General features: G+C 41.2%; 1 protein-coding gene across 2 annotated transcripts in view; it reads left to right on the top strand.

Moving 5' to 3' along the window:
• Slamf1 (signaling lymphocytic activation molecule family member 1) overlaps positions 1-15,182 on the top strand; it is a 32,749-nt gene continuing 17,567 nt past the window's right edge. For both annotated transcript variants that reach the window (XM_070000265.1, XM_070000266.1), the window contains exons 1-3: positions 1-150; positions 8,072-8,407; positions 10,684-10,974. In XM_070000265.1, coding sequence (XP_069856366.1) covers positions 75-150; positions 8,072-8,407; positions 10,684-10,974 — 703 coding nt within the window. In that variant the 5' untranslated portion in view covers positions 1-74. The remainder of the gene's footprint in view (positions 151-8,071; positions 8,408-10,683; positions 10,975-15,182) is intronic.

Here is a 15,182-nt window from a genome sequence, read left to right on the forward strand (position 1 = left end):
TTGGTTCTGTTGGGGCACCTGTGAGCAGCTGGCAGGCCCCTGGCCAGGCTCCCTTCCTTCTCCTCTCTTGGCTGATGGATCCTAAGTGGCTCCTTTCCTTGAGCCTCCTGCTGTTATTTTCCCTGGCTTTTGACCTGAGCTACGGAACAGGTGAGTGTTGATCTGTTTGCCGGTCAGACTCTGTGATTAGGTGCCAGGAATGGACATAGCCTCCCAGATGGAGAGAAGACATCAGGGCTCAGAATGGCAGTTCCATTGGCTATTCTTTCTGAGTTTCTTCTGTTTCTTGCAAAGAGGAAGGAACATTAAGAGTTCCTAGGCCTGTGGGTTTCAAGGCTCAGTTCTCCCAATCCTAGTTTTCAAGGCAACCAGGAGCCACAGCACCTGTTAGATCACCAAAGTTTGTTGCCAAAGTCCTAGTTGAATGGTATTCTGGCAAATGGAACTCTAGAAGATTTGTTCTGTGCCCCCCTGCCTTGGAGGCAGACCCTCATGAACATACTAGAAGACAAATTGGAACATTATCCAGTATAAAGCCAGGGCGACTGTGGGAAAAGAAGGTAGAAGTAAAAACCGCAGGCCTTTGGCTGACAACAGACAGTGGCTACAGTATGGTCATACTAATGGCTATCTTCTTGGAAGAAAAGGTCCCAAGGCCAAAAAAGGAAGGAGAGGTTTGGATTTTTAGAACACAGGGTTGGTTACAGAATGTGAGAAATGCAAATCAGGAACTCCCAAAGCCAAAGCAACTCCTGCATTAGAACCCAACAGGCAGCAGCAGTTGTGGAGATAAGTTTTGCTCCTGTTTCCCTGGTTCACTTTTCTCCCATAGCAAACTATGGTTTTCTATTTGTTAATATCAGAGCTATGAGAAAAAGCATTTGAAAATGAGAATACCAAGTGAGAAGTGGATATTGGGCTGATTGTGTGAGAAGAGCAAAACTTTATCTCCGTTTACATGTCTTGGAACTTTGGTTAGACTATGGCAGGCAGAGTGGAGTAAGAGAAGTCATGAAGGACATGGGGGGAAATCCTGAGCCTTGGGGTGTTTTGGGCTTGTGGTTTTCAAGACTGTAAATCCATTATGGATTTTTCTATATCTCGGGGAAGCCCTGCAATATGCCAGGGATATGGGGGTTCTGTATATGGGGCTATCTCTTGCCAGATTCTCCGATGAAGAGGCCCCTACAGCCTCATTTCCTTCAGTCTTAGGAGGCTCATGGCTCTTACTTCCTGAGATCTAGGAGGAGAAGAAATGAATTCGGGGCTTAGAAAGCCAAATCGAGCCATTTCAAGTAGTCACAGAAAAAGCCAAGCTTTCCTTGCTTGCCCCTTGCTTGCACTCCATTTTTGGCTTGCTTCTTGGTAACTGTAAGGCATGAAAGGGCTGAACTAAGAGCTAGATTTTTTCTAAGTCTCTGGCTTGCCTGACTCCTGGCCTTGTTTCTGGCTGCTCAGGTGCAGCTGGCAGTGGAGGCTTCGGAAGTCACCGGTTAGAAAGAGCTCAGCCACAGAAGGCCCAACTAGTGGCTGCTTCTTCCACACATGCCATTTTCTGAAATAAGTTCAAATTTTTTCAGTGTTTTCATTTTTAAATATGTGTTCTTTTGTGGAAGACTAATAAAATCTAAATGGAAACCCTCTGTAAACGAGACAGGTCAACCATGACATATTTATCCAACCAAGAAGCTTGATGCTTGTAAAATCAGTACCCACTTCCTGTCTATCTCTACTTAGCTCATTCTCCAATTTCCAGTCCAACTTATAAAAGTTTAAAAGTCCATATGTTCTTTCCTTCAATATGGTGAGTTCATTTGACCCTACTCTTAAAAAAAAAAGCTTTAAAAAATGTACTGTTATTATAAAAGTGGTGTGCAGAGGGTTTACAATTCAGACTTTACTTTTTAGAGCAATTTTAGGTCCATTGCAAAATTTTGTGGAAGATACAGGTATTTCCTATATCCCCTGCTACCACAGATGCATAGCCTCCCCCATTACCAGTATCCTCTACTACAGCAATACCTTTGTATGATTAATGAGCCTACACTAATGAGAATTTCCCCCACAGAGAGGGTCCAATCTTGTGTGTCCACTGGTCCTGTGTGTGCCAAATGTTAATCTAGCCACCTCTATTTCTCAAAAGCTTTAATACTGTGGTATGATTCTCTCTTCATTGTCTCTAGACAACTAGAATCAGAATATCAAGGCTCTTTTTAGTTCATATTGACTTTTGGTGATTCCATTCAGGAAGAATTTATTAAAAACATATGGTGTGACAGGCACTATGAAAGATGAACAGCCATAGTTTCTCCCCTACCCCTGACACAGTGTCTGGTATACAACAGCCCATCCTCAAATGTTGGTTGAATGAATAATAGGAGTGTTACTGCATACTTGATATAAACCTGGAACTGCACATGCTAAGTGCTTTGTGTGTATCAGTCATTTAATTTTCATGCCACAACATTTTGTTTTATTATTATTATCATTACAACTTCATAAATGAGGAGAGGCACAGTATAGTCTAGTAATTTCTTTGTGTTCTCATAGCTTGACTTTATCCAATTTCATTTGTGAACCAATGTTCAAGAAGCAAGAGGGATAGTTAAGTCTGAACCTAGGCCCCACTATAAAAACTAAACTATGTTGGCTATGATTGAAGTCTATGAATTGAAATTCAAGAACAGAACATTTTAATGGTCAGACTCATGAAATCATAGAATATAAAAGGCATGTAAGAAGCATTTGATTTGAAATTTGGAAAGAAGATAGGAACTGTTTTCATCAGGCAGGTTTACGCTTAAAACTTTTATGAACTAGTCTACTTGTTGGAAGAAAATCCCATGTATGTCTCTAAAGCTTCCACAATAAAAAAGGAATAAGAGTGGAGACTAATCAGACTTCCACAGCCCTTGCTGAAACTATTATTATTGTTTTCTTTGTATCTTCCAAATATGTACACACACTAACATACACACACGTGTGTTATACGTGCTCAGGGAATGACAAGGAGTATGTTGTTCCTTAGGTCAAGGGTTAATAACTGAAGCACTTCATCTCTTAATCTAGAAAATGAGACAAAAGTTCCCATCATTTCCCCCATATTATACTGTTTATGAATATTATGAAGATAAAGTAAAGCAGAGTACTTTCTTGCTGTAAAAAGAAAAATTAGGTTCTGTGTTGTCATTTGTTCATGCACTCATTTGTTTATTCATCCCATTCTATTTTATTCATTTATTTGAGCAGTAAGGATTTCCTAAGCTCCCACTATGTCTCAGGTGTTAGGGATAAAACAAATAAATTAAACAAAGTCCCTACCTCTGGAAAGTGATAAACTAAGTAAGAATGGCAGATGGTGAACCAGTTATAAATGTGAATAGTGATAAAAAGGATAGATGCAAAGGCCATTGAAAGCATGTGGCAGGAAAACTAACCTAAGCTAGGAGCTAGGGAAGTCTCCCTTAGGAAGAGATGTCAAGATAGGGACATGAAAGAAAGCAGGAATTAGCCAGGCTAGCAGTGTGTTATAGGCTTAAAATCTAAAGAATGACAAGGGCAAACAGGCTAAGATAAAGACCTAGCATTTTCAGTACTATCAAGCAATCGGAGATTGAGTGATGGTTATGTTTAAAAAGCATTCTCAGGGCTGGGAAGGTGGCTCAGTGGTAGAGTTGCTTGCCTTGCATGCATGAGGCCCTGGGTTCAATTCCTCAGCACCACATAAGCAGAAAAAGCTGGAAGTGGTGCTGTGGCTCAAGTGGTAGAGCATTAGCCTTGAGCTGAAGAGAGGAGGGACAGCGCCCAGGCCCAGAGTTCAGGCCACATGACCGGACCCCAAAAAAAAGCATTCTCAAATGATCATTTCTTTCTCAGCCAAAATTTACCACAAGAACCATAGGACCAATATGTTCTGCCTTTTATCTACCTGAAAAATAACATTAATTATTATATGTTAATATATATAATATCTTATGCATAATATATTATCAGCATATGTATGTTGAAAGTACATCAGAAATATCTGGACAAAAAAAAAGAAGTGAGAGGGGCTGGGAAGGTGGATCAGTGGTAGAGTGCTTGCCTTGAATGCATGAGGCCCTGGGTTCGATTCCTCAGCACCATATAAGCAGAAAAAGCCAGAAGTGGTGCTGTGGCTCAAGTGGTAGAGCGCTAGCCTTGAGCTGAAGAGCTGAAGGACAGCACCCAGGCCCAGAATTCAGGCCACATGACCAGACCCCCCCCAAAAGCATTCTCAAATGATCATTTCTTTCTCAGCTGAAATTTACCACAAGAATCATAGGACCAATATGTTCTGCCTTTTATCTACCTGAAAATAACATTAATTATTATATGTTAATATATAATATATTATGCCTAAAAAGAGGTGAGAGAAAAAGAGAAAGAGAGAGGTTGAAAGAGAGAATAAAGAGAGGAAAGGAAAGGAGAAAAAAAGAGAAAGAGAAAATAGAAGAATCCTATGTTGTAAAATGGTTGGCTAAATCCTACAAATTCCAAGCCACTATACATGGGCCCCTGTGAATCACTCTAATTTCAAATTTGAATTTCCCATGAAGGAAAGTGAGTTGATGTTTCCTCCTAGACTCTCTTGGTAAATAGGGCTGACTGAATCACAGGCCCGTTGGAAAACACTCATGAGACAGTAGGGAGCTGGGACTCCACTTGAAGGGTTTTACAAACCACTTTAAAGCAGCACTTGTGTTTCCACTTGTGCTTGGGTAGATGATCTCAAACACCCCCTCCAGGCCCAGCCATTCACAGGCACTGGCATTACATCATCATTCTTCACGTGGGTTGTGTTAGGGTCTCTTCCCAATGAAGTTTTTATTCCATTTCCTATTTGTGTAAATCACTCACCCTGTCCTCATCGGCCCCTTTTCTTTTCCTATACACCCCCTTATTTTATTTTTTTTCTTTAATATTTTTGTGTGATTTTCCCCTAGCTTATCTTAAATTTCCTCTTTCTCCTTCCTTACGAATTCCACACTCTGAAAGCAACCACAATATAAATGTTGGGTGAAGGGGTGCTTAGAGACATTTGGGAGAGTAAAGGTTTATAGCCTATACTTTCCATTTTTTGGACTAAAAATTCAGCACTATCATAATGACTCCTAATTTTTAGATCGCAGAAAACCTAAATACCTTTATCTACATTCTTATTGTAAGCAAGTTCAAGACCCCATACTTGAACCTGGATAACTCTCAATTTTCTCTCATTCCTTTACATATATAGAAATTTTGGTTCAGAATTGAAGAAGTAACTGCTAAGTGCTGTTCATCCTATCATTTAGCAATGAGGCCATCTGGATAGTCAAGCATTCCTAAGTGTAGTATGTATCTGGATGTATTGATGTAAAATCACCACCAACAACCGTAATAGCAGTAACATCTCTCATCTCAGCAAGCAAATGGGTGAACACTCTGTTTTAAGGGTTAATATAGTAGTAATATTAAAAAAGAACAAATGCCTAATCACCTTTCTCATTTTCCACAATAATTATGTTCCTTGACCACACTGATCCTGATTTTGGTCCAGGGAGACCACCTAGTCGCAAATTTCTAATATCAGTGGGGTACTTACTGGAAGGGGGGGATTTCAGGGCATTTTGGTATCAAGAACATTTTGGCCAGTTTACTCAATTTTCTAAAAGCTCATCTTCACCAGAGCTGAACTGTCTTTTCTAGGTAGACCCATGATTGAGGCAGACAGTTTTATTTTACTCTTCTGAATTTCTTATCAACTAGTATCATCTATGTTCTCTGAGTCACACACTCCTGTCATGAACACTGACTTATGATTAAATTCAGTTACTTACATCAAATAGGTTTTTCACATTTGTAAGTTAAATAGGTATTTATTAATATTTTCCTATGTGCCAACTGTTTCATTAGAATCAAGGCCCAGAACAGTACTGGATGAAGTTCTTCTGGAGGGGAATTGGTTCATTCAGGCAGACAACAATAAAATGAACAAATACCATAACATAAGGCAGTGGTAAGAGTACAGTGGTGCTATTTGAGATACATGAACAGAGAAGGCATTTCAGAGACTTAAAAAGCAGAAACCTAAAATCAACCAAGAGAATGAATCAAGCAAGAGAATGCACTATTGAAGTACCTACCGGGAGAAATGGCATGTGCAAGTGCTGAGACAGGATTGCTTTCTGTCAGTTTACAGAACAGCCAGAAGCTGAGTCTTCGCCAGAGTGCCATGATTGCTGAAGAGAGGGCAGGAAATGGAATTGGAGTGATACCAGGGATGATTTAAGAAGAGTATTTGAAGGTATATCAGTGTAGGAATGTGAGCATTGTTCTGTGAGTGCTAAAAATCCCAGGAAATTTAACAGCAGTAGAGACACAGAATGGGACATGGCTTTAAAGGATTACTCTGTGCACTGTACTGGATGCTTGGAGATCAGTTGGAGACAATGGCCATCCTAGGCCTGTGATGGTAGGAATGAAGGAGAGCTGAAGTGCTCAAATGTGAACCTTACCTTGAAATTAGAGACAAGAGAATTTTCGGTTAGACTGAACATGTAGTGTGAGGAAGAAATAAGTCAAGAATGGTTCAGTTCATTGGTCTGAGAAATTGGGTGAAATGTGATGTTTGCCAAAGGAACTACAATGGAGAGGAGTTGACAAATTTGAGAGGACCTTTAAACCTCCACAAACTGTTCTGTGTAGGCAGTTGAGAGTAAAGTGAAAGGGTTAGCTGGAAGATCTAACTATAAGCATTGCAGAAATAGGTCCAACTATGTGACTGGATGGGTGTAGATAAAGAAGAGAAGAAATTGGAACGTTGAGCCCTAGATATTCCAACCTTTAAAAGTTTGAAAGAGGCAGAAGTTTCCCCAAGGAGATAATGAAGGATAAACAAATGAAAGAAAAGTGAAGTTAGGAAAGTATGGTGTCTAGAGACCAAATGCAGACAGTATTTCTAAGGTAAGGTGTGATGAAACTTGAAAAGTGCTCCTTGAATCTAGTGAAGATATGATGGAGCAACAGGGACTTTGGCAAAGGCAGGTCCAGTGAATGATGGGTAAAAACATGTTTGGAATGGGTATATATAGGAAATATTGGGTCAGGGACAGGCATAGAAAACACTGAAGGGCATATTAAAGGACCTTGTGTAAAGGATGCTTATGTATGTTGATGAAACTAATTCAGATGATCCATACACTGGGAAAGAAGAGGTTATGGAGGCAAGTGGAGAAGAAGGTGACTCTTCTATCAGGGCAGAAACACGGGCCATTCATCAGGTAGGAAGGCTGATTTAGGACCATAATAAAATGCATATTCTGTTTCTATTTCTTCTATTTTGTTTCACTGAAACAAAATGCAAGCGCAGGAGGGAGAAAAAGCTTCACTGAAACAAAAAGCTAAGGTCAGAGGGAGGAAAGCAAGTTGTGGGTTTTAGCAGGGATGAGGTGTTAAATAATCAGCAGTAGGATCACTTGTAGTGGTTTGAAAAGTTATGAGGTTTTGGGTCTTTTTCTTGTTAATTGTCTTAGTTTTTCTTCAAAAAGGGAAATAAAAGCACTAATAAGTTTCTCAAATGTGTTTAGAGGAGTCCAGTTTGAGCATTAGACTTACCACCTCCCTGAAATCAATTCCTCAGATTTTGCTGTTTTTCTCATTACCAGACATATTCCCGTATGAAATCAGAATTAACTTCTGTTGTTGGCTGCCCTTCATCCTATAAACCCGACAGTGGCAAGAGCCCCAGCAGATAGATTCTATTCCTAACCTGGCCACTTTATTCATGTGACTTTAGAGAAGCTCTATACCTTGTTTGAGCTCTATGTGTCTTAATTAAACATCTAGTTGGTAGAAACCCAGTGTTCTAGTTAGTCTGCACAGCTCCATTGGGAAATTTTGAGAGTTCTGTTGAGATTTTTGAACTACGGAGGATATGGTGGGGACCCATGTGGCAGTCCTTACAGACCTAGCAACTCCAAAACTAGCTGCAAGAGGAGGAGGAGAGGGAGCCTGCCACTTGTAACCGCGTTTTCCCCAAATCTCTAATGTAAGGAATTCTCTTCTTCCACAGGTGGAGGTGATATGAACTGCCCAAAGATTCTCCAGCGATTGGGAAGTAACACATTGCTGCCGCTAACACATGAACGGATAAACAAGAGCATGAACAAAAGCATCCGCATCACTGTCACAATGGCAAAATCTCGTGAGAGCAGCACCAAGAAGATAATTGTGTCTCTCCACACGTCTAATGGGGGCTCTCCTTACCTGGAAGTTGGATATCAGTTTCACCTGGAAAACCTGACCTTGCAGATCCTGAGAAGTAGGAAGGAGAATGAGGGGTGGTACTTTATTTCCCTGGAGGAAAATGTGTCAGTCAAGCAGTATTGTGTGGAGCTGAAGCTTTATGGTAATAATGGGGGTTTCTCTACTCCATACAACAGGGCCAAGATGGTCTCTTGCCCAGGAATTTAGTCCTTTCACATCAGCGAATGATATTTGGAACTGGAAGCAACTTGAAAGATCATCCAATCCAAGGAGTACTTAAACTGTGCTTCATGGAAAGGGTCTTTTCCCCTTCAAGTTACTCACTATGGTAGCTGATTCGCTGTAGCTACTCATCCTTTCAAAAGAAAAGTTCAGTTGCTCATGAGCTGAAGGGTATAGAGTCCCAAGAGTCTTCATTTGAAAATGAGATTTTGTTGGAAAAAAAGAGAATAGTTTCCTGGTTTTTAAACAGTTTAAACACCACCTAACCACTCATAGGTGAAAGGAGACTGAAATGCAGAGAGAAGTGATTTGTGTATGCTTCAGCATGCACTTGCTTACTTTCGTGGAGGTAGTATACTACACTGGGGTTTCTGGGCAGAAAGACCTGAAATTCCACCCACACACCACTCAGCAAGCCCGGAAACCTGGCTGAGGATCACACCTCCCTGGTGGAAGAACATTTTTATTTTCTGTCATTTAAACAAAAGCTCCATTTACTGTTACAGCTAGTTAGTTACAGTTCTCAGTTCTTAAACTAGAACCTGCATCCACCCAAGTCCAAGGCCAATACTCTTTTGAGCTTCTTTAACTGCCACCTCTCCTTTAATATCCCCAGTGTCTGTGCCTTGGGCCCAAAGGCTCATCTGAATTATCATGTATTCTGGCAGCTTTATGGAGCTTTCTGATTTTTCAAAGTGACTTCCTTATATATGGGAATAGAACAGGAAGTCCTATCCCTCAGCATGCCTTTGAAATCCTTAGGTATCTAGAGGAGGGACAGAAATAAGCTCCCTGTCCCTCTCCTGTCATAACATTCCCATTCCTGCAAATAAGACACACAGAATTCTCACAAACCTCTACTAGTCCCTAGGAGTCTTGAACAAGGTTGCTATGAATGTGGAAGCCTCACACCATGCATTTTTCAAAATAATGTGTATGTCATATATTCTGTGCTTTTGTTCATACAAGTTAACTGCCTTTGTCACACCTGTCACACTTTCAAAAGTGTGATGTGTGCAGCCATGGTTTTCTTCTCAAGTCAAAGAAAGAGACCAGAGTTTTGAGTCAGATGGACTGAGGTTGTGATCTCAGTTTGGCCAACTCAGAAGTTGTGCACAACTATGTAAGACATCCCATATCTCTCTGACTTGATTTCTTTATCTATAAAGTGGGAGTAATTATAGCTAGTTGTAATTTCTAAGAAAATTAAAAAGATGGCAGGTCCACAAGTCCAGCACTGTGTTTGTCCTATTGAAGTTGTAAATAAACAAGATTGTCCCTTTGGGGTTGGAAGAGTGGTTTAGTTGGTAGAGCATTAGCCAATGAGCAAAAGTGGCAGATATAGAGTTCAAATCCTGGTCTTGGACCTAAACAAAATGAAGACTGCCCCTTTTAACTTGCACATTTCATGACAGTAGAATATGTAGTAGAATAGGTTGATGGCTATGATTAAAAATATATCTCTAGCCAGGCACCAGTGGCTCATGCCTGTAATCCTAGCTACTCAGGAGGCTGAGATCTGAGGATCACAGTTCAAAGACAGCCCAGGTAGGAAAGTCCATGAGACTCTTATCTCCAATAAGCCACTAGAAAACCGGAAGTGGCTCTGTGGCTCAAGCAGTAGAGTGCTTGCCTTGAGCTGAAGAGCATAGGGACAGCACCCAAGCCCAGAGTTCAAGCACCACGACTGACAAAAAAAAAAAAAAAGATAGATAGATAGATAGATCCTCAAAAGCACTTGTTTTACACACACACACACACACACACACACACACAAACATACCACACACACACAAACATGCACACATTGTGTATGGAATCCTACCACTGAAAACTCTGGTTTTGGAGGCTATGAAGTCATATGTTAAGCCAATTACAACCCACTTCACTTTGATGGAATAGAGGAGAACTAGAATGACGACACCAGGAAGGGTAAGGGTAGTCCTAACAGTACTGAAATAGAAATAGAAGAGAAATAGAAAACATAATTCTTCTGTGTTCCCTTTCAAGAGGAACCTGAAAAGAGAATAGTGAGAGATGGTATGAAACAACCATTCCCAATTAAAGATAATTCACACTGAGGCCCCTTTAGGAAGGGAAAATGCCATTTGGCTGCATTTTATTTTGGCAGAAGGTCAAGGGTGAATTCCACAGGGCTCCTTTTGGTAATGTCTCTCTTTCTCCTCCTCCTGACAGAACAGGTCTCCACTCCAGAAATTAAAGTTCTAAACAGAACCCAGGAGAGTGAGAATGGGACCTGTCGCTTGATGCTAGCCTGCATGGTGGAAAAGGGGGACCATGTGGTTTACAACTGGACTGATGAGGGAGGCACCCACCTGGAGAGTCCCAACAATAATTCCCATTTCCTATACATCACCATTGGCCCCCAACATGCTGACACTATTTACACCTGCAACGCGAGCAACCCTGTCAGCAATGGCATCAAGACCTTCAATCCATCATATTTGTGCAGGTCAGACTCCTCCGGTGAGTATCCTGGTGGCAGCTAGAGTGCCACAGCAATGAGTAAGGGCAATGGCTCTATTTCCATAGCCAAGGTCTTCACCTTGGCAACAGCACTTTACATCATCTTTATAATGCAAGAGCCTCTGGTGAGCATTCAATGAGCATGCACTCAGTGATTCTCATGTTGGCCCTGGGAGGTGTTTTGTTTTATTTTGTTTGTTTGTTGGTCCTGGAGGCTGAACTCTGGGCCTGGGCACTGTCCCTCAGCTCTTCAGCTCAAGGCTAGTGCCCTACCACTTGAGCCACAGCACCACTTCCAGCTTTTTTCTAATTATGTGGTGCTGAGGAATCCAACCCAGGGCCTCATGCATGCAAGGCAAGCGCTCTACCACTGAGCCGCCTTCCCAGCCCCCCCCTTGGAGGTTTTATATGTTCAGTTCAGAACCAAGGGGAAAAATGTAGTGCCAGACCCAGAGGTCAGGTCTCCAAGGTGTGATCTTTCCTCCCTTTCCCTAGCTCCAACCTGCAAGAATGGCTGGGTGGAAGGAGTACAGGCAGCAGGATCTGACTCCCAAGTCCACGTTATGTGAATGGTGAAACAGCTCTACACTACCAATAAGCATTTATTGATCACCTATGCTGTTAGAGACTGGGAGTAGATACGATGTGCAGTCTCTTCTCTTGAGCAATACATGATAAAGATATGAAACATTTTCTAGATAATGAAACAGAGGATATAATGAAGAGCTTCATTTTATAGAATCAATTGTGAATCTCATAACAGGCTCAAGGCCAGAAGAATTAGAGAGGTAAAACTAAGACCTGGGATGTGAAAGTGGAGGAATAAGGACTATTAATTGTGTCTCACTTTGTTGTTGGCAAAGGACTTTGAACTGTGTAAGCTCTTTAGATTCTTGCAACTTCTTGCCACACAGGTGATTTCATTAGACTCATTTTACAGTTGAGGAACTTGGAAGTTCATGCATTGGACTATTGTCCTCAAACTCCTTTAACTTGTGGATGATGGAAGTAGCATGGAAACCTTGATCTTTTCACTAGGATTTTTTCTTTTTCCTCAAAGAAAGCATCATAGTTCTGTTAGAAGAGAAATCTGATTAAGTAAGCCCAATGAGGAACAGGACAGAACACTACCCCCTGCACCAAGGTTCCTGAGTCCCTACTCCAGACAATTCTGAGGACAGAAGGATCAGGCTGTAGAGTCTGTGAGGCATTGCTTAGGCTTCAATATTTTCCTCTTTGTACCCACTGGGAGAAAATAAGTCACTCCATGGAGATTTCTGCCTGCAGTTGACTTGGTGTCAAACCTTTCTTAGATGACTGGGAATGGCAGAGGCAAGAATTTAGCTAGGTTACACCCTCCGCATAATGCCTCCTACAGTTGAAACCTTTGGAGGATTCTCAGATGGGAAAACACACCCTGATGTTGGGCATGTGCCTCAGAGTTCTTCTGTGAACCTAATGCATTGGACTAGATTCCAGTTATTTGATGGCAATGGTCAACCATTTGTCCATTTTCTGAATGTATCTGAATGCTTGCCACAAACCATTTTCAGAGAGGCTAATCTCAATCCAGATGTCTCTCCCTGCCCACAGACATTCAGAAAATGCTAGCAGGATCAAGAAAACAGTGTTACAGAGGAGGAAACATTTCAGAATGGCATCTTAGAAGTTTTAGATGCAATGTTGCCCATTCTAGTTACAAGGATAAATCATCCAATCTCTCAGGCACAGTCTCTCGGACACAGGTGCTTATCTATAAATAAGCATATTGTCAGGTCTTGCAATGCTGGGGCTTTAACTCAGGATCTCATGTTTGCTAGTCAGGCATTCTGACTTGAGCACTCAGCTCAATAATGGGCAGGCCTTGATTGTGTATTATATGCCAATTATATCACATCTTATTTAATTCTCACAGTCACCAAATAATATACATGTTATTAATATCTCCTATTTTACAGATGAGAAAACAGAGTAATAAAAAGATTAAGTGGAATAAAAACACAGAAAACATGTTATGGAGACCCTGGAATCCTTATAGGCATTAGTAGAAGAGAAAATGTATTTCAAATGCCTCATCAGCCATAATGAAAAGGCCGTGTTTCCTTGAGTGGAGGTAGAAGTAGCTGTTGCCCTTGCATAGCCCTCTTTGCTTATAGCAACCCAATTAAAGAAAAGGCACTGGAATTTTTACCTTGGCCTATCCCCAAAATGGGAGAGATGATTCCTTTTATGCTCGATAAGAATCTAATGTATAACAAAGTCTTGATATGCCATAAAGCTTATACTAAGATACATTGACTCTAGACATACTAAGAGAGCACATGAGGATGCTTCACCCATATAACACTTTGAAGACTAAGCAGACAGTAGTATGAACCACTACTGGGTTTGTAGTAAACTCTTATAAGTGTGGTGAACAAGAGAAACATGGTGCTATGGGTAGACCTCTGTCAGGACCTCAACCAGTTGGTAAGAGAACTACAGACACCAGGAAGTCATTACCCTCTCTCTAGCCACTGTTTCATCAACAATAAGGGAAAAAAAGAGTGAACTATTACGTTTCCTTCTAGAGGCAATAGTCTGAGATTCAGTTCATGTCTATATCAGCAAGAACTTATTCATTAAGTTTGCCATGGTGTCTTCATTTGCTAGTTTGCCTGTCAAAATAAAAGGCCACAGACCAAATGGCTTAAACTGTTAAAGTTTATTGGAGGCAAGAAGTCCAAGGTCAAGGTATTACAAATTTGGATTCCTTCCTTCCTTCCTTCCTTCCTTCCTTCTTTCCTTCCTTCCTTCCTTCCTTCCTTCCTCCCTCACTCCCTCCCTCCCTCTCTGTCTCTCTGTCTCTCTCTGTCTCTCTGTCTCTTTCGCTCTCTGTCTCTCTGTCTCTGTCTGTGTCTGTCTCTGTCTGTCTGTCTGTCTGTCTGTCTGTCTCTCTCTCTCTCTCTCTATTCCTCCCCCCCCCCCTTTGGCAGTACCAGGGTTTGAACTAAGGGCTAGGTAGGCACTCTACCACTTGAGTTGCTTCCCTAGCCCTTTCTCTTTTCATAACTTTTTTGAAGAGGGTCTTTCTTTTTGTCAGCACAGTTTAGACCAAGATCCTCCTATTGATGCTTCCCTAAGAGCAGAATGACAGGCACATACCACCGTACCCAGCTTTTTACAGGCTGAGATGGAGTGTTGCTAACTTTTTGCCTAGACTGGCCTCTGAATGTGATTATTCCAATCTCAGACTTCCAAGCAGCAAGGATTACAGGCATGTGCCTCCAAGATCAGCTCAGATTTAGAGTCTTCTAAGTCTTCTCCTTGGTTTGCCTAGGCCACCTACTCACCCTTTGCCCATGTGGTCTTTCCTTTCTACATGCACATCCCTGCTGTCTCCTTGTGTGTCCAGATTTCCTCTTCTTAAAAGCACAGCAGTCAGATTACATTAGGGCTCACACTAATGAGTTCATCCTAACTTAATTATCTCTAAAATGACCTTTTCTCCAAATTCAGCCACATTCTGAATTACTGAGGGTTAGGGTTTCAGCATATGAGTTGGGGAGCAGGCATAATTAAATCCATTACAACACCCTGATTAGACTAATTATATAATCTAATTATCTCTGTAAAGACCCTTTCTCCAAAGGAAGTCCCATACTAGGACTTTGACATATGGATTCTAAGGGAATACAATTCAACCCATAATACAAGCAGAGATCCTGCCACCTGCCCCACTCCCAGACATGGAGGACTCTGCCACAGCCAAACCAGATCACACAAAGCTGTTTGCAGCATGTCCTTCCCACTACACCATATTGCCTAAATCACTGAAAACAAAGAATTACTTTATTTGTATTTGCAAATGAAGCTACTAATTTTCAAGCCACTAAGCTTAGTTTGGCAAGACATTTATTGAGGTGTTAGTATATTTCTAGATTGTGCCAGATGCTGAGTACACATGATCCTTGTTGGTAAGGAAAGCAGAAGCATGTACAAAGTAACAAAGAGCCAGAAATGGACAATACTGTTTCAAGGAATCAGAGTGGGATCATCACAGGATTTGAAGAATAGAATTTATCCAAGCTGACAAAAGACATTCCACATGAAGGGAAAGGAAGATACAGCCAGGGCTTATTCTCTATTATCTTGGTGGGTGATAAGAACAAATAGAGGTTTAAATAGAAAAGTAGTTCCCTCTGTTTTACATTTCAAAGAGAAAATTC

Source organism: Dipodomys merriami, unplaced genomic scaffold (genome assembly GCF_024711535.1).
Source record: "Dipodomys merriami isolate MVZ:Mamm:240054 unplaced genomic scaffold, mDipMer1.0.p SCAF_56, whole genome shotgun sequence".
NCBI classification, from domain to species: Eukaryota; Metazoa; Chordata; class Mammalia; order Rodentia; family Heteromyidae; genus Dipodomys; species Dipodomys merriami.